The 26,277-nt window shown below is 45.9% G+C and overlaps 3 protein-coding genes across 5 annotated transcripts in view; 2 read left to right on the top strand and 1 right to left on the bottom strand.

Annotated features, from left to right (window-relative positions):
• LOC146196649 (ankyrin repeat domain-containing protein 27-like) overlaps nt 1-11,388 on the top strand; it is a 36,622-nt gene extending 25,234 nt beyond the window's left edge. Inside the window, exons 14-17 of the mRNA XM_084598411.1 lie at nt 6,977-7,070; nt 8,626-8,833; nt 9,399-9,450; nt 9,537-11,388. Of these exons, the coding sequence (XP_084454537.1) occupies nt 6,977-7,070; nt 8,626-8,833; nt 9,399-9,450; nt 9,537-9,591 (409 nt within the window). The 3' untranslated portion in view covers nt 9,592-11,388. The remainder of the gene's footprint in view (nt 1-6,976; nt 7,071-8,625; nt 8,834-9,398; nt 9,451-9,536) is intronic.
• Nucleotides 11,389-12,047: 659 nt separating this feature from the next.
• On the bottom strand, nt 12,048-19,234 carry LOC146196648 (uncharacterized). Of its 3 annotated transcripts, none has more exons than XM_084598413.1 (6): nt 19,187-19,234; nt 18,628-18,709; nt 18,283-18,348; nt 17,645-17,767; nt 13,919-14,126; nt 12,048-13,344 (listed from the first exon to the last, which is right to left on the bottom strand). In XM_084598413.1, exons 1-6 carry the CDS (start codon nt 19,201-19,203, stop codon nt 12,596-12,598), a joined length of 1,245 nt encoding a protein of 414 aa, XP_084454539.1. In that variant the 5' UTR covers nt 19,204-19,234; the 3' UTR covers nt 12,048-12,595. The 3 variants fall into 3 exon arrangements, with proteins under 3 accessions (XP_084454539.1, XP_084454540.1, XP_084454538.1); XM_084598414.1 differs by lacking the exon at nt 19,187-19,234 and adding an exon at nt 19,051-19,182; XM_084598412.1 differs by lacking the exon at nt 19,187-19,234 and adding an exon at nt 18,855-18,989.
• Nucleotides 19,235-19,418: 184 nt separating this feature from the next.
• Nucleotides 19,419-26,277, top strand: part of Smg6 (Smg6 nonsense mediated mRNA decay factor) — a 99,190-nt gene continuing 92,331 nt past the window's right edge. The window contains exons 1-2 of the mRNA XM_084598410.1: nt 19,419-19,542; nt 23,976-25,944. Of these exons, the coding sequence (XP_084454536.1) occupies nt 19,437-19,542; nt 23,976-25,944 (2,075 nt within the window). The 5' untranslated portion in view covers nt 19,419-19,436. The remainder of the gene's footprint in view (nt 19,543-23,975; nt 25,945-26,277) is intronic.

The raw sequence follows: 26,277 nt of genomic DNA, 5'->3' as shown, positions 1-26,277 counted from the left end.
CATTGTTAAGTGTATACTGCTCTGTGTGAACGCACTGTTTAAGTGAGTTTGTGTACATGGAAGAAGCCTTTCCTCGCAGTTTATCTTCAAAGTTTTATCAGGTATTCTTTGCTCTCTTGCTACGAAATCACAGTCAAACTGACAATTTAGGCTTTCCACAAGTAGTGATCAGTACTACTATAGCCAAACTTGTTTTCAGCAAACTTTGGTGTTTCGCTTTGTTTTTAAATACTAAAGAGCAAAACTACCTTCATGAATTTTCTGAACCAGAAGGATAACAAGGTGTTACACTCTTTTACTTTAAAATTACTCCATGGTCAAGCTTGAGCTATATGCTTTCCTTGGCCTGCCATTGAGCTGAATGTCTGGGAATGGCATTCGGTGATTGCCACGTGAACTCCAGTCAGTCATGGCATAGTCGTACAGTATTTACACACTTATAAGTCGACCCTGCCTTCTCCCCCATGTTGCATGTCCGGAAAAGAAGAGCATATTGGTAGACACTTTCTGCAATGAAAATTGACTGCTGGCTGGACAACTTGTCGCCACTTCCGATCATGTATTTCGGTGATGTACGCTGCAAGCTTGTCCTCCAGCTCTGGAAAGCATCCCGAATGCGGTCCATGGAAGCCCCTTCACTTGGCATCAGAGACGAAAATTTTGCCTCGCTCCTGCATAACCCGTTTAGGAGCTTCGAACTTGGGGCCTATTGCGCAGCTGTATGTTTCTTCGGCATAAATGATAGCCGCCCTCTTGACCACTGCAGCAAATGAGTGCTATATGCTTTTTGGATGTGGAGAGCTTGTTACGAAGCATGTGGCCTGCCAACAGGTCAGACATGCCTACTCCAAACGTATAACCATCGACACTCCCTGGAAATGTTGCCGTGTCACATCACCCAACGTGTCTGACGCGCGAAAAACCTCTTCGAGATTGGAATAGCGGCCGTTCCAGCAACTGTCAACACCCCAAGGGTGCGGTGTTGTGCAGTAAAGGAAAAAAAAAAAAAAAGAATTAAAAATATTTCCTCAGAAGCGCATACAAATAGGTCATTTTTCTAACTTACACCAGCTACACCAGTGCAGCAAATCTCCAATACCTCCAATGGTTTTGTTGCACCAGTGTAGCTGGTGTAGTTTAAAAAAATGGCACTGATTGAATGTCCTTTATTGAATGGGAAGGCTCATGGCCATGGATGGGGATAAAGGGGAGTAGACATAATCTTCATTGTTTATTTAGGTCGTCACTCGAATCACATTGCTCTAACCAGGCCACTAAGCGAGCCATACTTGGCAAATATCATCTGTGTGTTTGCATCAGTTTCTAGAAGGGAACGGTAGTTCAGGCGGTAGGGTTCGATCTCGGGGCGTCCAGTAGAAAAAGCAGGGCATTCCCAAAGTAAATGAGATATGCCGCCGCAGGTTAGAGTCGTACAGTGGGGGCACGTAATCATTTTCTCTTTATACTGACGCCAGCGGGCCATAATACGTGGCGTGTAAGCCGCATGGGCGATGAGCTTATTCAAAAAGACTTCTTGACTTCGGGTGAGGTGGGTTCTTCTCGTAAAAGGTGGGTCTGGTGTGGCCACCTGCATGCGATGCTGACTGAGGCTACGAAGACTGGTCCGAGTATAGTGCATAAGGGCAAGAGAAGGGGTGAGTTGCCCGCCCAAGGTCGAATAAGGATGAAGCAAGGGGGGTGAGGAAGTAAATGTGGACATCCCACCTGCCAAGGCAGCCGCGGCGTGTGCCGCCGCATTGCCCCCTGATTCGTCCGAGTGACCTGGGGTCCAGTGAATAGCGACAGTTCTGGTCGCGAGTTGGTGGCGTTTAAGGAGGCGCTGTATAGCCGTAGCTGTTGCATCTTGTGAACCCGGAGTAGCGATTTCCTTGTAAGCTTCAAAGGAATCAGTAAGAATACGTAGTGACCCAGTTCCGGTGCAAGGCACTCCTGACAAGGCTCCCCAAATCGCGAGGAGTTCAGCGTGAAGAGGGGTACCCTGAGGTAGATGGCAGGCATAAGCGCCTGAAAGGGAAGGGTTGTCATCGCATACCCAGGCCATAGATGCGAATTCGCTTGTAATGGATGCGTCGGTGTATATGTCAGTCGTATCGGGGATTCGCTCTTGTCGGTGATGGGCAGCTAGGAGCTCCCGGGGAATGACAAAATCGCGGTTTATAGGTCGGCGATGGACGCGTGTGACTACTGGCATCTCCCAAGGGGGAAGTGATGCATATAGGGCTGGTGTTTTGTCGTTACGCTGTTCATCCCAGGCCAGCAGGCGACGCCCCTGGACAGTGTTCTCTAGACGTATTCGATGACGCGTCTGTGACTCGGTAACGATGGTAGTGAGCGGTGGAAGAGCGGCCAAACGCTCAAGTTCGGCTATAGGAGTGTGCTTAGGTAGACCGGTAACAGTGCGCAGTGTAGCGCGATGAAGGCGTTCGACCTTAGCGAAGTCAGTCTTCGACAGTTGGAGGACCGGTGTACCATAGAGGATTTTTCCGACCGCCGCTGCTCTGGCCATCGCACGGCAGGCATGCTGCCGCGCACCGCCGTGCCGGTTGGACAGGCGACGAATAGTATGTAGCAGTGCTGGCCAAAGGCGTTGTAACTGACGAACCCATTTCTGGGGGCTGTTGCAGCTTGATATGGGCAGGCCAAGAATGCGGATTTGCCCATTTGAGGAGGTGATGGTGTTGCCTCCGATGTGAAGATGGATCTGCATACTGGGGTTGGTTTTATGTTTTCCGTCGATACTAATCAATTCTGTTTTATGTGGTGCGAGTTCGAGGCCAATTTTGGTTAGTGTATCTTCAAGACAAAGAAGGGCCGCCTGAAGTTCAGTCTCCATAGAATATTTGTCTACGTAATCCGCTGCCTCAGTCCAGACGGTAATATCATCGGCATATATAGCGAATCTTGCGCTTGTGCTGATTTCCAGATTCTCGGCGACGCGTGTCATGGCCAAGTTGAACAATATGGGTCCGAGAATGGAGCCCTGAGGTACACCCCTATCCAAGTAATAGGTTTTGGGCACCCATCCCGGAGCTTTGCCATGTAGCTGAATGGGTCTAGATGTCAAAAAATTGCGGATCCAGATTTGGGCACGATTACTAGGAAAGCGTTTGGCGAGTTCCTCCAGGATAACCTCATGGCGAACATTGTCAAAAGCTTTGTGTATATCGACAGCCAGGAGATAGTCAGGTAGCGTTTTACGATGAGCTCTATTCAGAACTCTTCGCAAAAGCCAAAGGCAGTCATGCGTTCCAAGGTTAGGGCGGAAGCCGGCTTGAGCTGGATGAAATCCAGGACTGACGTATTCAATGTAGTGACTAATCCGGGTATGCAGCAGGCGCTCGATGAGTTTACAGAGATGTGAAGTCAGTGCAATTGGACGCAAATTACTAGGAAGTCGAGGGTTTTTGCCAGGTTTAGGGATAGGAAGAATAAGAGAAAGCTTGAGGTTATCCGGTACCGTTCCGGTCTCCCAGTAAGAATTAATGATGTCGAGAAGGGCATCCTGGGCTGCCGAGTCGAGATTGCTAAGCTCCTGCCAACTAACTCGGTCGTGCCCGGGTGTGGCGCGAGCTCGGCCTCTTCCGAGGGCTGCTTGCAGTTCTCCCTTTGAGAATGGGCGATCCAGGTCTGGATCAGGGTTTCCGACTGGGAAAATGGAAACTGCTGGTGGAGGCATTAGGCTGGCGTGTGGGAAAAAGGTGCGTATAACTTCATCTTCAACATCAGCCGGGTTGCCATTGAGAAGGAGATGAGCGAGAGGTGGTGCCCCGCGTGCCTTGCCATTTAGGCCACGAAAGATGCGCCAAAGTTGTGATAGGCCCGGTACTTGTCCAAGACGGTCGCATGTAGAGTGCCAAGCCTCACTTTGCAGGTGAAGCTGGTATGCCCGGATAAGCTTGAATTGTCGTCGAAGAAGCACGAGATCTTTGTGACGTTTTCCGCGTGTCCGAAAACGTTGCGTGAGGTGATCTGCGCGACGCCAAAGGTTAGCCAGGTGAGCATCCATGCCAACTGTGGAATCGTCACAGGGGATATATTCGAGAGCTTGAGTGCGGGCATCTCGGAGTACAGACAGAAAGGAGTCAATATCCGAGAAGGGGGTCGTAGTATTAGCACGAAACTTGTCCCAGTTGAAAAACGAACGTGTTGTCCGAACGCGAAGACATTTACGATTGAGAGTGAGCAAGATGGGCAAGTGATCACTACCCCAAGAATTAGAAAGGACTTCCCAGCGCCGAATAAGACGCGGTGATGAGAATGTAAGGTCCAGTGTAGTGTCTGCTTGAGAGGGATGGAGACCGATACGGGTCGGCACGTTAGGTTCGTTGCACAGGGTAAGAAGAGTTTGATCAAGGGCGTCATATAGGTGTTTACCACGTTGGTTAGGCTGAGATGAGCTCCAGGCTGCGTGATGTGCGTTGAAATCTCCGCCAATAAGAATAGGATAAGGGTGTGCTGCGTTTTCAAGGTCAGGGAGCCAGGAACAGGGTTCTGCCATGACGTTACCTGGCCGGAAATAGGCCGATGCTACGACGAAAGGTTTTTGGCCAGGGGGGAAGATTTTTACTGCAACAATCTCACGAGTGGAAGAGCAAAGGGATTGAAGCGAGAGCTGAGTGGAAGGACAATCGTTTCGGATTAAGACGGCCGCCTGTCCCTCTGAACGGCCGTTTTTATGTTGGATAGTAGGTGTCTGGTAAGTGCAGTAACCAGGAATTTTACAAGGACCGCGCGTTTCTTGAAGAAGTATGAAAAGAGGACGGCGCTGAGGCACAAATGTACGAAGGGTAGGACCGTTCTGATTGAAGCTTCTGCAGTTCCATTGAATCCCATGAGCCATAGTGCTCATGAAAGGGGCACAGATTTACGGCGCTTACTATCGTCTGTGAGTGTGGTACGTTGGAACTCCTCAAACATAGTCTGCAGATGGCTCTGCATGGAAGTGAGGGCAGCAGTAAGAGTTGCATTAACTTCCTTTCGCAGAGTTTCTTCCAGCTTCTGTGTCTCTTGGGCGCGTTCCTGTCGGATTAGCCCGAGCATGTGGGTATAGGCGGAATCAGACGCTGTGACCGGTTGCGGCCGGCGGGTAGGCGAACGGCTTTTGCGGCCCTTCTGTGAGCGGCTGCGTTGCGGAGTCTGGGAACGAGTTCGGGTGTCCATTGTTATCTTGTCCTTAGTTATCATCTCCCGGAGACGCTGATTTTCCTGGCGTAGTTCAGATATTTCTGCTCTGAGGCTCTCAATGACCTCGGCTAAACCTGGAGAAGAGGTCTTTTCAGCATATGATACATGTTTGGAGACAGTATGTGAGGATGTCACCTGATGCGTATTCGGTTCGTCCGACTCCTTAGGTGCCGATTTGTCGACAGGCTTTGCATAAGCTCGAGCCGGGCACTGGGCACTCAGGGCGATATGCGTGGAAGCGCTGCAGGCTACGCAATGAGGAAACTGCTTGCAGCCGGGGTCCTCAGGGTGCGGGTTCTTACCGCAATCCCGACAAACGGCGGGAAACGAGCAGTATTTGGCTACATGGCCGATGCGGTGACAGTTATAACATGCGACTGGGCGCGGGCGGTATTCACGGATTCGTGTAATCTCGTAGTCGAATACTAGCCGAGAAGGTAATGCGTCTGATGCGAAGGTCAGAAGTAGCAAATTTGTCTTGCCGAGCATGCGTATGTCTGTGATTTCAGCTGTCTCGCAGCGCAGATGTGCCATGATATAGTCCATCGTGAGGCCTTCTCTAATTCTGATCACACCTCGCGTGCTGCCAACCGCAGGCTGCTTCAGTGGGGACGTGTCCACATCGAACGCTTGGACAGAATCCCGCGTTCGCGCGATTAAACGGGTCAATGTACACAGCTTCTTGAAATGCTCAGCGTCCCTGACAGTTATGCGGATGCAGTTAGCAGCAGAATCAAAGCGGAGAATGGCCATATCCGAAAAATACTGAGACGGAGCGCTTTGCTCTATTGCGTTGGTAATAGCCTGTTTCGGGATGTTTGTGACATGCACTTTGTTAAGTGGCCTGATCAGAACAGTGTATTAGAGCCATAGAGCAAACAAATCTGCCGTAGCATTCCTGATACATCATTTATCATGCTCTTATTTGTGCTGTCATTTGTTTCACCTGCGAGTCGACATCCCCCCACTTCGAATTTTCAAATTAGAAAAAAAAAAGTCGACTTACATGTAAATATGATACACACAGAAGAAAGATTCTTTGCATAGTGTGGTCTTTAAATGACCCCGTAGTTTAAACTGTGTTGCTGTAGAAATGCGCTGCAGTTGCTAGCTGCATACTTTGTGCCAGTCGCAGGTTTTGTATATGATAATCATTAAGCTTCAGTCTGTGACAACCACAGGAAGTACCTAATCTTGCGAGCTGGGTTTATGGAGTTGGACGTCCCAAAGTGACTCAAGCTATGAGAGATGCTGTAGTGGAGGGCTCTACGTAATTTCGACCACCTGGGCGTTTTTTCACATGCACTATATCACACACTACATGGGTGCCTTGATTTTCTCTCTCACGGAAACACAGCCGTCGTAGTACAGTCTGAACCCAGGTCTTCCGGCTGATTAGTGGACTTCTCTACCCACTGAGCCCCCACGGCAGGGAGATGAAAAGGATTTAATCATACCTTGCGTTAGAAGAAGAAATAGGCATGGGCAAGACGTAGTGCAAAGAGGATAACCGATGGTCGAAAAGGGTAACAAATTGGATACCGAGGGGAGGAAAGCATGGCAGGGAGTGGCAGAAAGTCAGGTGGGCGGGTGAGGTTAAGAAGTTCGCAAATGTCAAGTGGGTGCAGCTAGCACAGGACCGGGTTAATTGGAGGAATATAGGAGAGGTCTTCACCTTGCAGTGAGTATACTCTGGCTGTTGATGATGATGATACGTTACCATTTAAAATCGTGCCTAAAGCAACATTTTCATGTTCTTTTTTTTGTTCAGGTACACCCTGGTCTCTTTCCAAGCTGCTAAGGAGTTTCTGAGGTTGCAGGATACTTCACACCTAAAGCCATCGGACACGGGCCTGAAGCGGGAGGTGTGGAATTTGTGCATGTTTGTCAACTGTCCCAACTTTGAACTAGAGTCTGAGCAGCATGTAAAAATAAATGTGCCTCTTTTTTATTGCAACATTTTATGCGATGTTTTTGAAATGCACATTTATGTTGAGAAGAGAGAAGAGAGGAACTTTTTTTTAATCTTTTGGTCTTGACATTGATGCGCATTGCTTTTGTAACTGCACTCTCTTCACAGTATGCATGTGCTGGAAACAAAAACTTCTGCCGCTGATGTTTCAACTTGTTTGGAGCCAGGGATACGCTGGTGACATCTAGCAGCTAAGAACGTGACCACTTTCATGCGTGTATCGATCATCTTATGCAGTGCTTTTATTATTTTATTTAAAGGTCTTAAGACCATGTACTCATTTCAGAGCCTGACCAGTCACTTTGTTTGTAGTTCATTCCATACGATACTGCTTAAAGCCAGTGTTAATTAAAGAGGCCATTCATGTCTGCGCATTGACTTTGCGTTTAATGCACTATATCAGCATCTGGTCTTATGCACTCTTTGGCCTCAGTAACATGACTTCTCTCATTTATATCCATGTCCCTGGCTCTCTTAAGAGTGTGCTCACTGCAAGCATTTAGTTATACATGTGCAGTTATATGATGCAACTTTAGCGATTGTGATGCACACCGATATTATTTTATTGAAACCCACCAGACTGTGGCAGCTACCATATAAATGCGCGATGATATGGACCCACATATAATTCAAGGTGTAGTTTTGCAGTAGCAGAAATGGGAACACATGAAATCTGGAAAATAAAACCTCGTATTACATGAGAGTTTCTGTGGTAATTAACCCTTTCACTGTCGGCTGTTTCTGACCGGGACGCACCCCCAGTGTCGGCTTGGTTTCAGAGAATGAGCATATCAGGGAGAGCAACGGTGCGTAGTGAAGTCGAAAGAGAAAAAGATGGAAAGAGGCTAAAACACTCGTGTGCTGCTGCTGCTAACGGCAAGCTGTCCTCAAGCGAGGGCGCGTGGAGAGAGCGAATGCAGCAATCGAGTCATATGTCAGTCGGAGAGAGGCAACCGCGTGCAGCCCTGAAATTGCCACGCCGTAGCGGAAGCGCGACAAAGAATAAAAATAAAAACCTCCAAACCTGCCGCAGATGGCAGAACAAACTTTGAACCCATAACCGCACGCGCGCGCCGAAGGATCGCTCGCTCGAGAGAGTAGTGTCACGGAGCGACCACGCCCCCTCCCACGAGCAAAGAACGGGCGGGCATGGTCGCACCATACTCTTCCATATATGTGTCATATCGGCGCGGAGCGAGCATATCAGCTTGTAGAAAGATTCAACAGATGGTGGAGCAAGTCCAAGCGCGGTAGCTTTACGGTGAGGCGCGAAGATTTGAACGCAAGATAGAATACGCATGGGTACGTTATTGACACTGCGGGGAGGAAACGTGAATACGTACCGGTACGTTCGTGACAGTGAAAGGGTTAATCGCGTTGCTCTAGTGCCGTGCATGGCTCTTGCTGCGAGACCTAAGGTGTGATGTTGAACATTTCTCTGCCCTCAGATAACTCCAACAGAGTTGATGCAAGTGACTGCCCGGCTGCAGATATCCGAAAAGAAGAAGAGTGACGAAAGTAGCAGTGGAGATGAGGTCACAAAGGGCCCCGCTGTGCCGGCTCCAAAAAGTCGTCGTTCTATTGACCGGCAGTTGGAGCAGGCAGCCAAACTTATTGAAGCCTCCACGACAGAATTTCACCAGAGGGAGACCGAAGGTGGGAGGGTGGTCATTGCCTGGGGAAACTTTAGGCATGAGATGCTCAGAGGAGGCACTTTAATGAAACCAAAATGAGTCAGAGCCAGAAGCTGCTTTATCCCTGTTTTAGCTGGGGTGTTTACACATCTGGAGAAGTGGTGTGGTCATGTTATGCGACCATCTGGGACCATAAACATGATTCATATAATTTATGAAATACCCCACTTGTTTGTTACGCTGGTTCATGCGGGTATTGCGCTGCTGTTGCGTGGCAGTGGAACTTTTAATACTAGGGTGTCAAGGTCCTGTTAAAAATGAAAAAAAAAAAAGTTTTGGCCACAATTTTAGGTTTAGCCATGTTACAGATTGATATATTTCGTTTTGCCTACATTTGATAAATATCGCACTTAGGTAGATTTGAATTTGCACTTATTGAAGAGCAATATATTTAAAATTCTGACATTTCTGAAACAGAGGCAAGTTTCAGTTAGTGCATATAAAAGTTACTGTTGCGTGCAATCATGGTTGCTAGGCATAACAAATGGAAACATCTTTATTTTTATTTCTTGTTAAAACCTGTGCAGAACTACAAGGACTGATCAAGAATGGTGATGACAGCGGGAGCGCCAGCATTGGGTTAGTCTTCTGTTCTCTTGGCGCTGCAGTAACTGTTCTTGATTGTACTGTTTTACTGACGTAAAGTTCGTGTGGTGATTGCGCAGGGACTTCTTGATGGGACTTCAGGACTCGCTGGGAGTCACCTACGGGAAGCTCTGAAATGTGCTTCAAACGCCCCCCTCCATGTTTCATCATATTTTGCAAATCCTCCATCCAGATTTGTAACGCTTGCTTCCTTTCTTTTTTTAATTTTACTCAGTCTGTTAGAGACACATTTTGAATTGCATCATTTACCTGCATCATGTGAATGTTTTTGGTTGGGCTTATGAAGTGATTTTTTTTAGTTCCCTTTTTTTTGTACACTGAACAAGCACTTATACAGCTTATGCGCGTCTGTATATTTTATCGAATGCAAAGTTTTAACAGCTGTTGAAGCGTGTTCAAGTAAGCTGCAGCGAAGTTAATTTTTTGCAACAAATGGATTGTAATTAGCAAAAAACTCGTTGCAGTAATGAGCATTGGCAGTGACATGTGGTTTATGTTTTAAGCCACTATGAGAGCGCGTGTGTAGAGTGCGAGGTTGACTGCGTTGTCAGAGCAGCAGAGAGCAGTGTGAAATCGTTTAGCCAACCTGCCATCCGTGTTGCACGTTGTGTGGTGTGTGCCAGTGCTATGTACCATCCTTGACCGATGTTGGTTAGTCAACCTGCCGTCCTTCTGCACGTTGCATGAAGCAGAAAGCATGCAGTCCGCCATAATTTACAAATGGCATTAGAAACCAAACAATTTCTTGCAGCCGAGCGGTTGCTAGATTGTTGCATGTTTGCAGATTGTTGTTGAATGTTTAGGCGTTTTGGAATGATTCACTGAATGACATGAGACAAAAGAGACCAGTCTCGTTCATATTGATTGTGGCAAGCCCTCTTACATGCTTGTCATATCACTTTGTGCTGCCCATAGGTGCAAATGCACAATAAGCTCGTATCGCATCATGAAAGCAGTCTCAAACCTGTCAGTCAGTCCCCATTCCTGTTGGTCGATAGGTCCGCGAGACAGAATCGACCAGTAGGAGTGTAGCGTCCGACGGTTTCCGACTGGTTTGTGACAACTTTTGTGATTACACAAGCTGCGCTCTGCAGATTATAATGAGGGAATGCTGGTGCGCTCGAGTAATGTTTGCCCGAGTCTCTGCTGGAGACTGCCAAGCTGTAGAGTGTGGGGGGGTAACAAATGTATGCTGCTTCCAGGACATGAATTCACTTGCATGGTCTTGTGCTTTCTGGTGTAGTTATACCAATCATTGAAGCTGCGACTACATGCATTTGTGAGCAACCGCCGGTTTAGCATAGTGTGTGTGATTGCTTTTATCGCCACAGAATCGGATACTACGCCCCATTAACAGAAACGGCTCAGTCTGCATGCCTCTCATGCAGACTTCCAAAAACTGTTCTTGAGACCTCTTTCATTCGAGTGACTAAAATCCTAACATTAACATCTTAATTTTGATGTTGATTTGGACTGTGTTCTGCATTCTAACTTGTTTATGTTTGGTTACACCTCTTCTTCGGAGGAGTGTTGCAAGTGATTGAAGTGGTGTTTTGTGAAACAAACTGAACAGACCGTTGCTTTATTAAGATTTGGCATGGCATCTTAACTGTGTTTTAGTGCAGCTTCTCGCTTTTTAAAATGAGCTTCAGTCTTTGCATGCATTCTCTGTTTTCAGGCTTTACTGTGGCAGTTCTGCGTTCTTTCAAGGCATTCAAAACTAATAATTGAACACCCATTTTCCTCACAATGTTAATGTTACCGTGGTTTTTTTGCAGAATTTAAGAAACTAAGTTCTGGTTAATTACCAACATATCCCTGTGTAAACAAGCAGTTGTACTCGTGGCACACTTATCTGACCGAATGTACCATTTTTACATACTGAATGAAATAAACAGCGTTGAGCCAGTATTGTGTGTCATTTTTCTTGAGAACTGTGATGTAATAATCAAGGAAGGTTTTGATGAGAAATGAAAAAGTGCCATTCTACGTGCACACAACTCTGCTCTGATCATGGAGCGAAAAAAACGGGAAAAAAACTCAGAAATACTGATAATGTCACATCAGAGAGGCACTATCAGCCTGCGTCAAATGCATTGTGACACTGCTGAGTCAACACTCCTGCCTAATTTGCTGTGTGGCTAAAATAGGTACATCAATATGCAGGTAACTAACTTCACAGCCCTTCACAGCCTTCGCAAATGATTTGCTGTTTTGTTAGCCGAACGAAAACACGATTTTGATACTTCACTGAATTTTTTAAATATGTTTGCATGCAGTGTACAAAAATTCTAGACTTCCTGTTCTTGCTGGACTGGCAATTACTTTCTTCATTCTATGTACAAGCATTACAGGTATACGAGGACTGTGGAAGTTTCTTTTTTCATTTTGTCCTCAGACTCCCCTAAATATTACCATGCAGTGCAAGCACTTCAAAGTTTTGAATTTTACTGAAGTGAGTTAAACATGCTAATAAGTGGTTCACAGGAAGGGAAAGGCACAGTATCCAAGGTTCTGAAAATGCTAGTGAACATTTGTGCAGTTGTGTGGCATGTCAGCATTGGGGCACATTTTGTTAAGATGGTGATCTGCTCTAGGGGTTTTATTCGGCGAGTCACCGACACACTTCCTATAATACATCATTGCAGTATTGTTGCTATCGCCACATGTGCTACATCAGGTAGCAGCTGTACAGGATTTTTGTATTTGCCTGCTTTCATTGCCCACAAAGCACTTGAGAGTACAAATGCTCTAAAAAATTTACGCATCAGACAATAACCTGTGTAAACATGCTCACAAATGCTACCAAGCAGAGTTTTCTAGTGGCCTTGGACAGACCTACAAATGAGAGGACACTTATACATAACCCATATAGGCATAATGGGCACCCTCCGCATTACAACAGGACTAAACTCTCCACTGCTTATATGCCTTGAAAACTTCTATGGCAAACTGTATATTTATTTACAATGGCAATATTACCAATGCACATATGCTCATGTGGCTGTGCACCAGTGCTGCTGCTTATCAAAAGTGAATGCAGTCAATGCCACTGTAGGAAAGCATTTGTACAACACATGCTAGCTGAACACGAGACCAAAACAGGAAGACATTTTTCCTACTGGACAGTGCCGTGTGCTAACCTATAGGCATCCATTTGTGCTTTGCGCTCAAAGTAGCGAGCTGTTGCTCCTTCAAGCTTTTCCCCAACTGTCCTCTTCTGGAAAAGGATTTTCCAGTCTTTCTGGATGACCCTTGCAGTAGATTGCTCTGCCGGTTGCTTTTCATCTGTGCCACTTGTTTCCATCTTTTCTTCTTCTATCTCTTTGCTGCTGTCCCCCTTTTTAATCATTTTGGACACTTTTCTCTTCCCTTCTTCCTTGGTCTGATGACTTTCGTCTTCACTGGAAGAGTCTTCAGAATCCACTTCGAAGTCACTGTCGGCATCGAGGTTCCTATCTACGTTCTCATCTGCTGTTGAAGACTCTGCAACTGGTGCTGCTTCAGCTTCCTCGCCTTCGGAAGGCTCACTAACCTTTCTCGTTCTGTAAACCTTTCTGTCTCGTCTCGACGCATTTTCGCGACTGGACTTCTTTGCTGAACTTTGCGGCACAGTGTGATCGTTGCCTGTGCTGTCCCTGTCATGTTCGTCAGATGAGGATGATGATCTTGCATGACTTTCCTCTGAAGGATGATGAGATTTAGAGGACTCCTTGATGCTGCTGGAGCAAGGTTGGGGCCCTTCGTTCTCTGGGAGGTGCATAGGCTTGTCGGTGTTCAGTGGAACCCTCTCTTCGCCAACCTCTTGCTTCAGCAAATGGCGATAGAACCCGCTCAGGTCCTTCTGTCGTGTGACATCCATCATTTCTGTGCAAGTAGCAAAAGAAAAGAAATTAATCTCACTGAGCTGTCAGTTCCTAAGGAGGTGAATGCTTTGCCAGTACAAACTTGTAAAGGTACAATATGTAATGATTACACTGTAGCTGCAAAATGGTTCACAGTCCAGACTTATTTTTTTTTAATGCTGTTTGGTGGTAGTTTTTTCCCTTTGAGCTCCTTTTCTTCAGCTCAATGCTGAGACAAATTAAAAACCTGAGCACTTTGGCATGCCACATGCATGCCACATATACGTACCAATGCAGCGCGGGGCGAAAATACGCACTTGTAAAAAGATTTGACAGATGGCGCAGAGCCAGTCCAAGCGTGTGAGCTTTGCGCTCAGGCATGAAGTTTTGACCGCACGATAGAGAACATACCGGTACGTTCGTGATAGCAAAAGGATTAAATGAAGCAAGTAACTCTTCTTCAATGAGTAAAAGCGAGTTCAGCAGCAAAACACAGTCTTTCAGTTCCCTGTACTTAACACCTCAAAGCACCGTCAAGAGCCACTCCTACGCATTTGACGTTCAAAATGATTGAGCAGCAAGCAAAAAAGACTCACGGTCTACTCGGTCCCGCTGCATTTCACGCTCTTCTTCCTCTTGCATCTCTAGCATCTTGCGCTTGTAGGCTGACGTTACATATGCTTCCTTGTCTTCAAATGCCTCACCCTCAGTCTCGCGCTCCTTCTGGATCTTGCGTTGCATCCGGCGGTCATTTTCGCGCTTGCGGTTCTCGGCAGATTTAAGCAGCTGTTCGATGTACCGAGGCTGTAATGCAGAAAAACCAGAGTAAGAAAAAAGGCCTACCTCCTCACTACCGACCACTATACTACCTCCTCAATAAGTGCTGCAGCGCTAGAGATATTTTCCATCAAAAATGAACAAAACAGATGGAAACGCCCAGAAAGAAAACGAGAAATGCTATTTCGAACAATTCTGTGCCTCCTTTGATGTGGCAGAATCCATTATGGTGGCTCAGAGGCTACGACATTTAGTTCCTTTGCCCAAGGTTGTGGGATGAAATTCTAGCCACCGTGATATCACTGAGGCAAGATGGAAAATGCCCGTTTCGTGCAATGTCAGTACACATTATAGAAACCCTATTGGTTGAAGTTAATCAGAGGTCTACATGCACTACAGTGGCTTTTTCTCTCCCTTCCTTTCATCCCCTTCCATCATCTCCTTTTTCATGGTCCGGTTTAGGTGCTTACCATTTTTCCTTATTACCCCTCCCCCTCTCAACGTCCTCCATAGGTCATGCATTGCAGAATGGATTATATTTTCTGCCACTACACACCAGCATGTGTGATGACTAAGGACACTAAGAAAAGAAGTAAGCAAAACAACTGAAACTGAAAGTCCATATTCCAATTCTGTTCTTATGTTTCATTTACGATCTCAAGCATAATGCCGATGCTTCTGTCCGTATGCTTGAAGATGACTGCATCATTTATAAGGTAATCAATAGCTCCAAGGATCAACAGGCTCTGAACAATGCAAAGTCTTTGTCAAAAATATATGCCTAACGGGTTCGCTTGTAAGTCCTGTAATAGGGCTCGTAGAAGGAATACCAGAATATATAGGTAAGCTAGAGAAGAGTGAGGAGGGGGTTTGTCATCTATGAGATCTCGAAAGCTGGAGATGTGCAACGAGCCCTGTTACGGGGCTTAGAAGTAAAACCCTTGTGCCGTATATTTTTAACAAAGACTGTACTTAAGCAGATATCAGCTTGGTGTGAGATATGACAGATGGTCATTAACTCCAGTAAAATAGCCCACGTGTCTGCAAACAGAAAAAAAAAAAAAAAAAACACTTTCTCTTTCTACTACGACCTTCATAACTAAAATGTAAGGATTACAGAATTTAAATATCTTGATATACTTATCACTGAGGACCTGAAGTGGAAGAAACATGTCTCGTATGCTACTAGCAAAGCACTGTCTTCCCTCTATTTCTTGAAACAGGTGCCAAACTCCATTTCACCTGACACAAAAATTATTACGCATAGCTCACTAGTCTGACTGGTGCTCGAGTATAGGGGGTATTCACGTGACGTCACAGCTGACGTCAATAGGCAGCCGACACCATCTTTTCGTCCTGTTCTGACTAGTACTAGTACGGGGCGGCGATTAGCTTAGCTGTTCGTGCGCGTCCGCTTGCTCTGTCACTCCGCCTCAAGCCAGTACCGTTGTTATGAAAACTCAATCGGCATCATGAGTGACAGTTCCATTTATCGGCAAAGTGTGCGCGATGCGGACAGAGACCTGTACGAAACAAAACTAATTGGTACCGACCCCTGTGCAGTCGATATGCGCAACTGCTCGGTAAGCGTCGGCCTATGCCCACGCATAAACATGTGCGGCATTCATGAATTCCTTGTCCTACGGACGAGCTTTGTCACAAAAAACAAATCGCAAGCCTACTGACCACTCGAAGAACGCAACTATGTTACAAGCGGCTGGGTTAAGAGCCGCAGTTGAAGCAGACGAACTCGCTCTTTGTGCAATTACGTGCGTGCCATCCAACGTTTTTAGCTGATATTCTGCATAGAAATGGCGTTTGGTAGTCAGTGACATTTATACAAAACTTGCTTGGTGTACTTGCCTCAATCGATCAGAAGAAGTCGGATGTTTGTATCGTCTGTGGCGGTAAGGAAGCAAAAGAAACCGCTGCCACAGGCCACAGCGATGACACCGGTGGCGCCACCTCGCCTTACGGGCTCGCAATAACTTTTTGCAACAAAACTCTAGAACTCTTGAAATACAGTGCAGTTTTGGCCAAGCTAAACTTCATTTGTTATTAGAGATAAATAAGTTTATAAAGTTCTTCAAACCTTCTGCAAAACAACTCTGCCCGCCTACGTTCCTTCGCCGAATCTGCATGCGGCCTGCATTGATTAGCAGCCGATGCGAACATCCGACATCTTCTGATCGAATGAGGCAAGTAGAGCAAACACAAAGTTAGGCGACAGCCCTCTTTGAAGGATTTTATTGTAGCAAAACACGACGAGGAGATGTTGGCGGCGCGCTGCATGCATGCGCATGACTGGCAGCGATACATTCCGCACTGCTCTTTTACCGAGAATGTGTCTTCTGAGTGCGTGAAGAACAGTCGCGCACGGATAGTGACAAGAGCTGGCTGCTAGGGCACATCCGGAAGATTCCAGTCCAGCCCATTTTGACATACATTTCTCATATTACATGATACTTGTACGGTTGAGCAGTGCCAGCCATACGTGACGTCGCATCTCGGTGAGGTGTCTCGTTCGAGTGGAGTTGTTCGTGTGTACTTCCGGAACCTTAAAATGCCGGGGTCATTCGCGCAGATCTTCAACTTCCGTTGCTTACACTGTGCACGCATCCATTACAGTCTACGATAGCTCAATAAACAACATATAGCTACGGATGCCGCTGCTTGTAGAACCGCACGACAGCACTTGATACGTACGTTCGCTCTGTTCGTTCCGTGGACACAAAAATGGCCGACTGCCCCTCAATTACCCACAATGCACCATGCACAGCGCGCCAGTGAATACCCCCTATAGCGTAGCACATTGGTTACCATATGGGCGAGTATAACAAGGTGGAAAGCATTCAGCGTAAAGCTGTCAGATTTATTTACAAAATACAATCAGTACACTTCACATTCAGAACTCCTAGCAATGGCTGGATTACTCGCAATTAGTGAGCAGACAAGTTCCCATGTTTGAAACTTATCACCTACGTAATTCACTCAAAACTGACAGTGGCAAGTACCTGTCTCAAGCACGAGAGCTGCCAGGCAAAAACACTACAAACACCAACAAACACAGATTCCACATACACACATTTCGTTATTCATTTTTCCCACATGCAATTCTGCAATGAAACTCTTTGCCCCGAGACCTGGTGAATTCCCCATCTATGACCGCAATTTTCAATTATCTTTCCATTGTTTGTATTTCCAAGGGAACCATGAAGTATTGTAAGAATTGCTTATGATTACTGTTTGCAGTTCAATGCATGTTTTTTTTTTTTTGGTACAGTGCTTGGTTTGTTTTTTCTTACACGAACATGTATTTCTCCAGTGTAACCCTTTATGCCACCCGTTTATGTTGTGTTAGAGTGCACCGTTGTTTATTTATTGTTGAACATGCATTATATTTTCACTGTTATTGCTTTTTACTGTTTACTGTTAACCACTGTTACTCAATCCTGATAGAGCCCTCAAAAGGGTTAGCAGTATCAGTAATAAATAAATATCCTGCAAAATAGTTTACTCTGGAAAATGGCCTCTAATATACGTACCTTCCTGTCCTTTGCAAGCTCTTTTTTAGTTTCTTCCTTGGTTTTCTTCAAATCATCATACACTTCATCATATTCAAACACTGATGGGTCCTCCGCCATTGCTTTCTGGAGTACAAGCTGTGTCTGTATATAGAAAAGACATAGTTTATGTAGCACAAATGATGTATGGTACTGGCATCACAACTGTGTACCATTTTTTTTAAAGTGGGACAAAATAAGCAATGCAACCATGGCTTAGCATAATTATGCTTTGCCAGGACAATTTTGACAGTTGAAGAGTTCCGAGAAAAAGTCGCCACATCAACAAAGCAGAGGCCCCAAATATGGCAGCATACTTATGTTTTCTGCAGCAGACACTGCTCACGCAGTCAAGGCCAACAATATCGATATTCAGGCTCATGACATTTACCATTAGCACCTGATCCCATATTCACTAAGCATTTCTCATAGCCTGAGTCGTTTTGGGATATTAAACCCTATAAACCAAACCATATTCACTAAAGCAGGCATATCGGTAAGGCACATACACTTACTGCTGCCCAAATCTACAATTCAATGCAAACAGGCACCTGCCATAACCATAGATGCTTATAGATTCAAATTTGAAGTCGAGGCGACACACAAAATTAGTTGAATACCTGAATTTTCTTGAGGTTGCGCATTGATTCCTTCCGCATTGTTCTCTCGATGGTTGCTTTGTCATGCTGCAAACGGAATAATGCAGATGAGGTAGACGTCCCATATTAGTCGCAAGCACTGAACTCTTCTCTCTCAATCTTTTGCCACCACAAGTAGTCAAAGAAATACACACTGGAAGATCACACACTAGAAACACCCCTACTGCACAATTAACAGAAATATTACAAGGCGCCTTTTTCAGGCGCATGACTAGGAAATATAGTAAAATAGTCGTAGCTAGCTACCCTTCAACTCGGTTCCTAGAATCATTAACTATATGCCTAGAATAGATTAGCTTTACTAACCTCATCGTCACTGTCTTCCCCGAAGACACTGGTTGAGGAAAGCGTGGGCTTGTTACTTTTCTTCGGCAAGATAAGCCCATACCTGGAAAGAGATGGGCAAACAATTTTCAGTTTTTTCATGCACACAGAGTAAGCAATTTGCCGGGTACAACAAAAAATGCATTTCCAAGCACGGCTCAATACGGACTAGTTTACATAAGTAGAAAAATCTTGTTCTTCGGTTATACTCGATATGCGGCGTAAACATAAGACGCAGTCAAAGCGCAGTAACAGCAGATAGCCTGAAACTTGACGCGCATAGCGTTGATCGACACATCGGAAGTGCACAGACGTGAAACCGTGAAACGCGAATTGAATATTCGTCAAGCTTTGCGTTGGCTTCGCGTCTCTTGAAAAGAACATTTATTTCAGGTACATACGTACTCATAAGCGCGATATGCTAAGATAAAGTGAGCGAAGAGTTTGAATTCTAGGCATGAATATTTATGAAAGGTGCAATCAGGTCAGTGCCGAGCGCTTCGAGTTCGCGCTACTTAAGGCCAAAGAAAAAGCAACGTACTTTTTGGGAGCAGCCATGTTTTTATTTTTTTCTTTCGTCACACGCCTGACACATACAAAAAAAAGAGCAACAATAAAAAGAAATCTAACAGTAGAAGCTCACAAAACGGTACAAACATTAACGATATAATAAAACAGAACTGATTGCGTATAGGTATTTTATTTATTTATAGTTTGTTAATCTTTCTGCATTTTATGTGCCAAACCGGAGAACCAACACCAGGCGTCGGAAATCTCCTTTGAGTAGAGAAATGGCGGATAAAACGTCGAGAGCACCTCGCAGCTCAATACAAAAGGTTTCGCACATGGAACGAGGCTCTGCATCCAAACGACAAGTTGCGGAGCAAAATCACGGAGGTATGAAGAATTCCGAGAAAGCAATAATTTGTGCTTCTCTGAGCGCAATGTTAACGCACTGCCTTTATCTGTGTTTTGTTAGTAAACACTGCGCGTCTTGGATACGCAGTAAACAAATCGTCCTGTATCTTGCCGTCTATTGCACCCGAGACAAAATCAACGCTTTGTTTAAAACGCATCTTTTCATGTGCAGTGATGCAGGAAACTGCTTTCGTGCAGTACGCGCTCTAGGTTAAACGAATTTCGCTTTGATCTCTGCGCACTATTACGTGCGTTGAACTTGCCGCGGCGTTCAGCTACCTTTCAAGTTGCGTCGTGCATTCGAGCGTTAACAGTTCGTATGTTACGCCTGTCCTTTCGCGGCCGTCATATTCTGAAAGCATTTGCAGAGTATTGAATTATACGTATGTGTTTGTGTGCGGTCGCGAGGTAGTTTTCCTTTTATCGACAGTGATCTCTGACTAACTGGCGTTCGGCAGTGACGCTTGTTCATCTTTTGTTATTTTGCGATTGCATTTGCAGGGCCTTACTACTGGATTTTCCCGTATATTGCGATCAGTATCTTGAGCGCAATTGAGCATGCGAATTTCGTCTTATAAAACCTTTGCTGGCAGTTTAACAGCTTTATTTAATTATTTTTTTCTGCGTGAGGCGGCAGGTGCAACATATTTGACTAGAAAACCTGGCGCTTCCTCTCGTTCCTGTAGACTGAATTTTCGCCTTGGAGGGGAGTAACAGCTCTCAGTATGAAGCGCATTATGATTTCACCCAGAGTTTAAATAACGAGAAGTTGTGCCCTAGTTTTTGTTTTCAGTTGAGAGCAACATTTACAAGTTGAGCCTCAGCATGATTATTGCGCGGAAGTCTTCTCATTGTTGTATTCGAGATCGTTTGCAGAAAACTCTATTCCGTCAGAGACTACTATGAAAGCGATCTCTAAATCAGGGGTGTAGTGGCAATTCTAAAAGTTAAAACTTCAAAAAGGCACTGCACCAAACATGTCCGGGAGCGTTTGCTATTGAAGTTCTTTCATGTCACCACCACAAAGGCCCACCTTACACAGCACTTCATTCTCATGAAATAAGGACAGCCCGTTTGTGCACGATGTGGCAAGGGCTTTGCAAGAAACCATGTAAGGACTGCACTAGTATACGATAGTCTTGGGAATGCTTAATAACAAAGGTGTGTGGGTGATTAGCACCATTTTAATGGCTGCCTCATTGGAGACAAGCACATTGAAAATCTGCATGCTTGCCTGATCATATTATGTTTCATGATTGCACATACCGACAGTTAAGCTTGCTGCTAATGACAATTTTAGTATGGTCGGCTGCCTGTGTTTAGGTTTTTGGCCATGCTTACTGCACACACTGAAGGACAAAACAAATCTTTGACCTAATATTGCCATTGTAGAGGATTTGAAACATTGGTGCTATCCATTCTGAATGCCTCCTCAGCACTTCTGCGCTTTCATAAAGGCATCAGGAGTATTTCACACCAAAAATAGTTTGCTAGCACTAGAATGCCTAGAAAATGGTGTTTTTTTAATGTAACTGATTCCATTTCTTTATCTGCTTATTTGTAGTTGTTTTTTCGGAGTGGGGGAGGTGGGTAAAGCCGGGAAGTACACTGTCTACTTGTATATTACATTCCTCGAGCTACTTGCATGTTCAAAGCAGATGTGCATACTTGAAGAACATAAGCATGGTCAAATTTTCTTATGGTATGTGAATGCCTTTTGCATGATTTGAACAGCTAGGTTTTCAAGAGCACATTGATGCTAGTGTAAATTTCGCTGGATTCACTACAGAGTAAGTACCACATCACTGTACTTGCGTGCCGTAATAAGGTCTGCCATTATAAAAGCAGTCGTGCGCCAATATCGTTGTGCAGTGGCGCTCGTTAACGTGTAGCATGTCATATTTACATGTGCCCTCCTATACTGGGCAAATAATGCTCACAGATGTCGGCTCAGTGTCCAATAACAACTGCCATGTCACTCTCCTCAAATGTTCCACTACAGCATGGAGCCCATCTATCCCCATGTTTTTTGTGTATTGTTGTGGCACCAGGAAACTTGTGCAGTGGACACTTAGCTGCTCTTCTAACTGGCAGTCTTGCAAATACTCATGTTAGAGGGCTTCTAAGATATATTTTGCAGCAAAACTATGGCAAAAAGTCTGAATACACTGGGGAAACACTTGCACAATAAGCACCGTGCACCCGTCAGGAGCCTCCACCGGCGGCATTGCGTTCAGTGCCACCAGTGGCGAGTTTGGCGTACCAAGTGAGCGCCGTAGCAGACGATTTTCGCCACCATGGCAACGGGAGCCTGCACGCCGCTGGTGATAGCTGCCGGATTGCAGCCTGTTTTTGGGCTAACAAGTTTTTCGAGGTGCGAACATAGCCGAAGGTATCAAAATTAGAATCCGGACATGTTCACGATGTAAAAGAATTTTCGACAGAAAACGGCACCGAAGTGTTGGGCTGGTGCATCGCACAAACGTGCATCTCGGCGCCCTTGAAATCCATCGAACTGATAGTAATATTCGTTAGTTCGCTGTTGGCAAGTTTTACATGTTCCTTTTTCCTACTCGGCTGCCGCTGACCAGGCACCTTGTAGAAGCCTCTTCATTTGCATTCGCTTTTCCAAAAAAATGTTTGTTGCATATTCATGAGTGGATTGAAGGCTGTCACTGTCCCGTCATCACTGAAGCGAAAGAATAAAACACGAATAAACGGCGCCGCTTGCCACAGGCTGCTGACAAACAAGCCCTGGGAAAAAGAAACGAGGATATTACGGCATATTGTTTGCAGTTAGAAACCTCTGCAACATATAAGAAGCTAGCAGCCTTTTATAGTTATTATAAGAGCAACAAACATATGCTGTGAAAGTAATTGCGGAAAAATAAAGCTTGCTTCTGACGGCGAACTAGTTGAATCCAACGTAGGCGTCGTTCCTGCTCCCAATATCGAGTTGGGAAGCTGTAAAACTTGGTCCTTGGTGAAAACCAACGACACAGCAATATCTCAAACTCTTCACAGGGTTCATTGCTGTCCGAAACGACCTTGCCGGCATACTGCAGCAGAGTAGTTATCTTACTGCCGCTATGGCGAGTTTGCGGTGTCTTCTCACTTTGGACGCGCGCGCCTCACTCCGGAGTTACATGTGCGCGATACCTATAGAGAGAACAATGAGGTTCTACACATGCTGATCCTTCATGTACAAGGTAATGCTATTGCCACAGCGTGGTGCAGGATTTGTGAAAATCACAAGTATGTCAAAGATTATGTAGCACCTGTGTACCATGAGGTTGTAGATGTGGAAGAAAATTGAGCACTTCCTTTGCAATATCTTCAGCAGTGTAGTTGCCTTCCTCATGCAAAAAAAATTTCGGGTGGTTAGTTTGATTGACATGGAGGAAGTGTGAAAACATTTGTCTTTTCGTCTCCACTTATGGAATAATGAGGGGCAAATTGAAAGCACGTATAGCAACTCTCTTAGACTCTCCACTGTTGCTACCCCCAGCATCGGGTACACATTGCGCCACCATTGGCAGTATTTTAATCTAATATGCCAAGTCATTCTTACTCATCTTTAATTTTGCTTAGTTGTTCTAAGCCATTTTTAATTGGGTTTAATCTTGCTTAGTTATTGCCTAAGGTAAACACCATTACATCCGAATTTTTTCTTAAGTTCAGGCTTCCGTTTGGTGTCCAAGGCTTTGGTTGTATACAAACACGTACACACACAACCCACGGACAGCTGCAATCCACAGGCTTCAGATGCACAGAGGACAGTGTTCACCTTCATGGCACTCTCGAATTAACCCTTTGACTGTCGAATATACTGAAAAAAAATTCACCCCAACGTCAAATTGTTTTACACATTCTGTGCTCAGCCCAGTACCTAAAAGGCAAAAACTGTTAAAGGGTTAAATACTGGGTTTAAAAAGAAGGCAGCAAAGCGAGAGTGCAAAAAGTTAGGTGGGGGTGGAGTGAAGAGCTCCCCACGGGTAAAGTGGGGCTGCAGCTGGCATAGGACCGGGTTAATGGGAGAGCTGTGCTGGGGATGAGAAAGTTGAAATTTACGGGAGGAGTAGGAAAAGCAGACAGTTTGACCGGGAGAACAAACTGGTTTGCTACCATGCACAGGGGTATCTGGGTGAGGGAATATAAAATTTAATGAGAAATAGGAGTAAGTATAAAATGTACAGAAAACTCATAGCCGATCATGCAAGCTTGACAAGCCCGGAAAACGCTCCGTCTGGCAGACCTTAGCCAATGGTTATTGTGGACACCATCCGAGGATCTTCATCTAATTATTGAAAGAGTAACCCATCACTCCAGTCTTTACTTTCCTTTACCGTCAATTCAAGCCAAAATGTTTGAGTTGGTGCATTCCTCATCATACTTGCACTTATTTCACGCAGATGCTGCCCCTGAGAGGGACGGGAATGGCAAGCGTGAAGGCCGAAGGTCAAAGCCAGAGATGGCTATCTACCGACCAGGCATGGGACTTCCCCAGAAGAATGGAAGCTGCAAGGGTGATGCTTCTCCAGTGGTTGCCGACGTTAAGGGGCAACAGGATCCAGTGTCAGCCCTCAAGGACCTCTCCTTGAAGGATGGTGTGAATGGGAAGTGGACAGGCAGTCGTGCCAAGCGTCCTGACCAGCCTGTTTACACGCCACGACATGTCAAGCCATCATTGGAGCGGCCACCTCCTCCATTTGAAGGGAGACGTGAAACAGTTGTGGTGGATTCTAGAGGCCCCCCATCGTCGGCCAAGCCCTTTCCCACCGAAAACGAGAAGTCCACGGCCATCGAACTGGTGGAGAGGAGTGTTGAGAGAAATGGAAAGAAAATGCAGCCTAGTTCTGAATCGGGTTGGCAGGAGAAGCATCCTAAGCAAGTGGAAACGAAACCTTTGGAAAGCTGTGCAGAGCACACCAAGGAGAGAGCGAAATCTCCCGAAATGAACAGGCCTGCTCTTAAGCAGCAAGTCGTCATCAATGAACCTTGTGGTCCTGGAGGGGACGGCAGCATGTCAAATGCACTGAAGGACAGTGAGATGAAGTCGGACAGATCTTTTTCCAGGGGTGGGAGACGGGGTAGGGGCAGTGGAAGAAGGGGCGGCTCCTTTTCAGAGACTCGGGGCCAAGAAAACTGGAATGCTAGTGAGCGTCACACAAATCTTGAAAGGCCGCATCAGGGAACCCCTGCCAGGACAACAGGCCGATCAAGGCGAACGTCATCACCTTATCTGAGGAACAGCTTCTCAGAAATTGCTACAAGGCAGAGTGGCTCTGATGATGCAGATGAGCTCGAACAGGACGTTCGTCGCAGAGGGATGAAAAAGAAAATTAGAAAGAAGAAAAGTAGGCCAAAAGAAGAGCACAAACCAACAAGTTCAGGTATGAATGGGGTTTCAACAGGTGTGCATCACTCGGATGGCAATGCAACCCCAGAGGAGGACTGGAGTGGGGAGCTTATCGTGGAATCTTCTGTACGTTCAGGGACATGTGACCAGGGGGACATGAGCAAAAACAGCAGTGCACCAAAACGAGAGAGGAATGACAGCTACCAGAGTTCTTCCCCGGAACCCTGTCGCTTCACGCGCCGGTTTGTCAACAGGCAACGTCGTGGCTCTCTCTCTGAGGAAGAAAGGGATATTGGCCCTCAGAATGGCTTGCTACCTACCCCGCTTGTCAAGGACTGGAGTGTGGCTGTTGTGGAGGAAGAAGAAGAGCAGCAACGGCAGCAGCAGCTTGGGCTTGGTCAAAAGGCAGACAACTCAAGAAGCAGTGCCAGTGGCGATTCGTCCAGCTGGAACTCGACACTAACGGAGGTGCGTCGGAAGAACCGCAAGAACGAAGCTGCTTTTGCCCAGAAAACCTCACCGCCAAAGACACACGAGTGCCAGCTCCCGCCCCGTTTCCAGAAGCGAAATCGGCCTGCATCCTCCGAGAGTGTGGCAGCAGCATCGTCAACGGCCAAAGGAGGACTCATCCGTATCCCATGCGATGTGAGCCTTGGCAGCACCGCCAGTGCTTCCTCGGAGCATTGTGAAGAGAGGAGTGTGGTCACTGCCACCCCTGGCAGCATGGGCCAAGATAAGCCTCTGATTGCAGTGAAGCCACAGCCGCACGTTCCAGTGGACACCGGTTACAGTAGTAGGCCAGCAGTGCCGGTGACACCACAGCCCAGTTTCACATGCCAGTTTGAGGCATCGCCGCCCGTGGTGTCACCACCCATGGTGTCATCTCCACTTGTGTCACCGCCATATTCAGCTGGTATACCCGCAGGGCCATTTTCGGGACACCTGCCCAGTCCCGGGATGTCGCCGGTATATCACGGAGACCAGCTGATTTCACCATCATCGGATGTATTATTTGGTCGAAGGTAAGCAGTTTTCCTTGATGCTGTAGCAACTTGGCATGGTCAGCAGCTTCGAATGCTTTTTGTTGTAGTGTAACAAGCTAGTGCGAACATTTATACCAGCTAACTTGTTGAAGGGACACATGTGTTAAGGCAGTAATTCTCTCGTATTCATTAAGTAACAAACAAAGGGTCAGAAAAACTTCCCATAGTCTTGGTATCTAAAAAAAAAGGAATTCTGCCGTTGTAAAGGTAATGTTCCTTGTTTAGCTTTGACATGAGATTTCGCACACAAGCAGCCTGCCGTGCATTTGCTGCGGCCCATTCTATATTACAATTTCAAGTGTTCATTGATAA

This window comes from Amblyomma maculatum, chromosome 3 (genome assembly GCF_055883805.1).
Source record: "Amblyomma maculatum isolate TAMU_Amacu chromosome 3, ASM5588380v1, whole genome shotgun sequence".
NCBI lineage: Eukaryota > Metazoa > Arthropoda > Arachnida > Ixodida > Ixodidae > Amblyomma > Amblyomma maculatum.
Note: the sequence above shows the minus strand (reverse complement) of the source record. Positions and strands in the feature narration are given on the sequence as shown.

Bases quoted from the DNA above. Each gene is read 5' to 3' on its own strand.
- LOC146196648 (XM_084598412.1), bottom strand. From the start codon at position 18,874: ATGTTTACGCCGCATATCGA. The intron at 17,768-18,282 runs GTATTCAACTAA...TTCTATATACAG, and splicing joins GCAACCTCAAGAAAATTCAG to ACACAGCTTGTACTCCAGAA. The intron at 13,345-13,918 runs GTGAGTCTTTTT...CTACTTGCACAG, and splicing joins GCAGCGGGACCGAGTAGACC to AAATGATGGATGTCACACGA.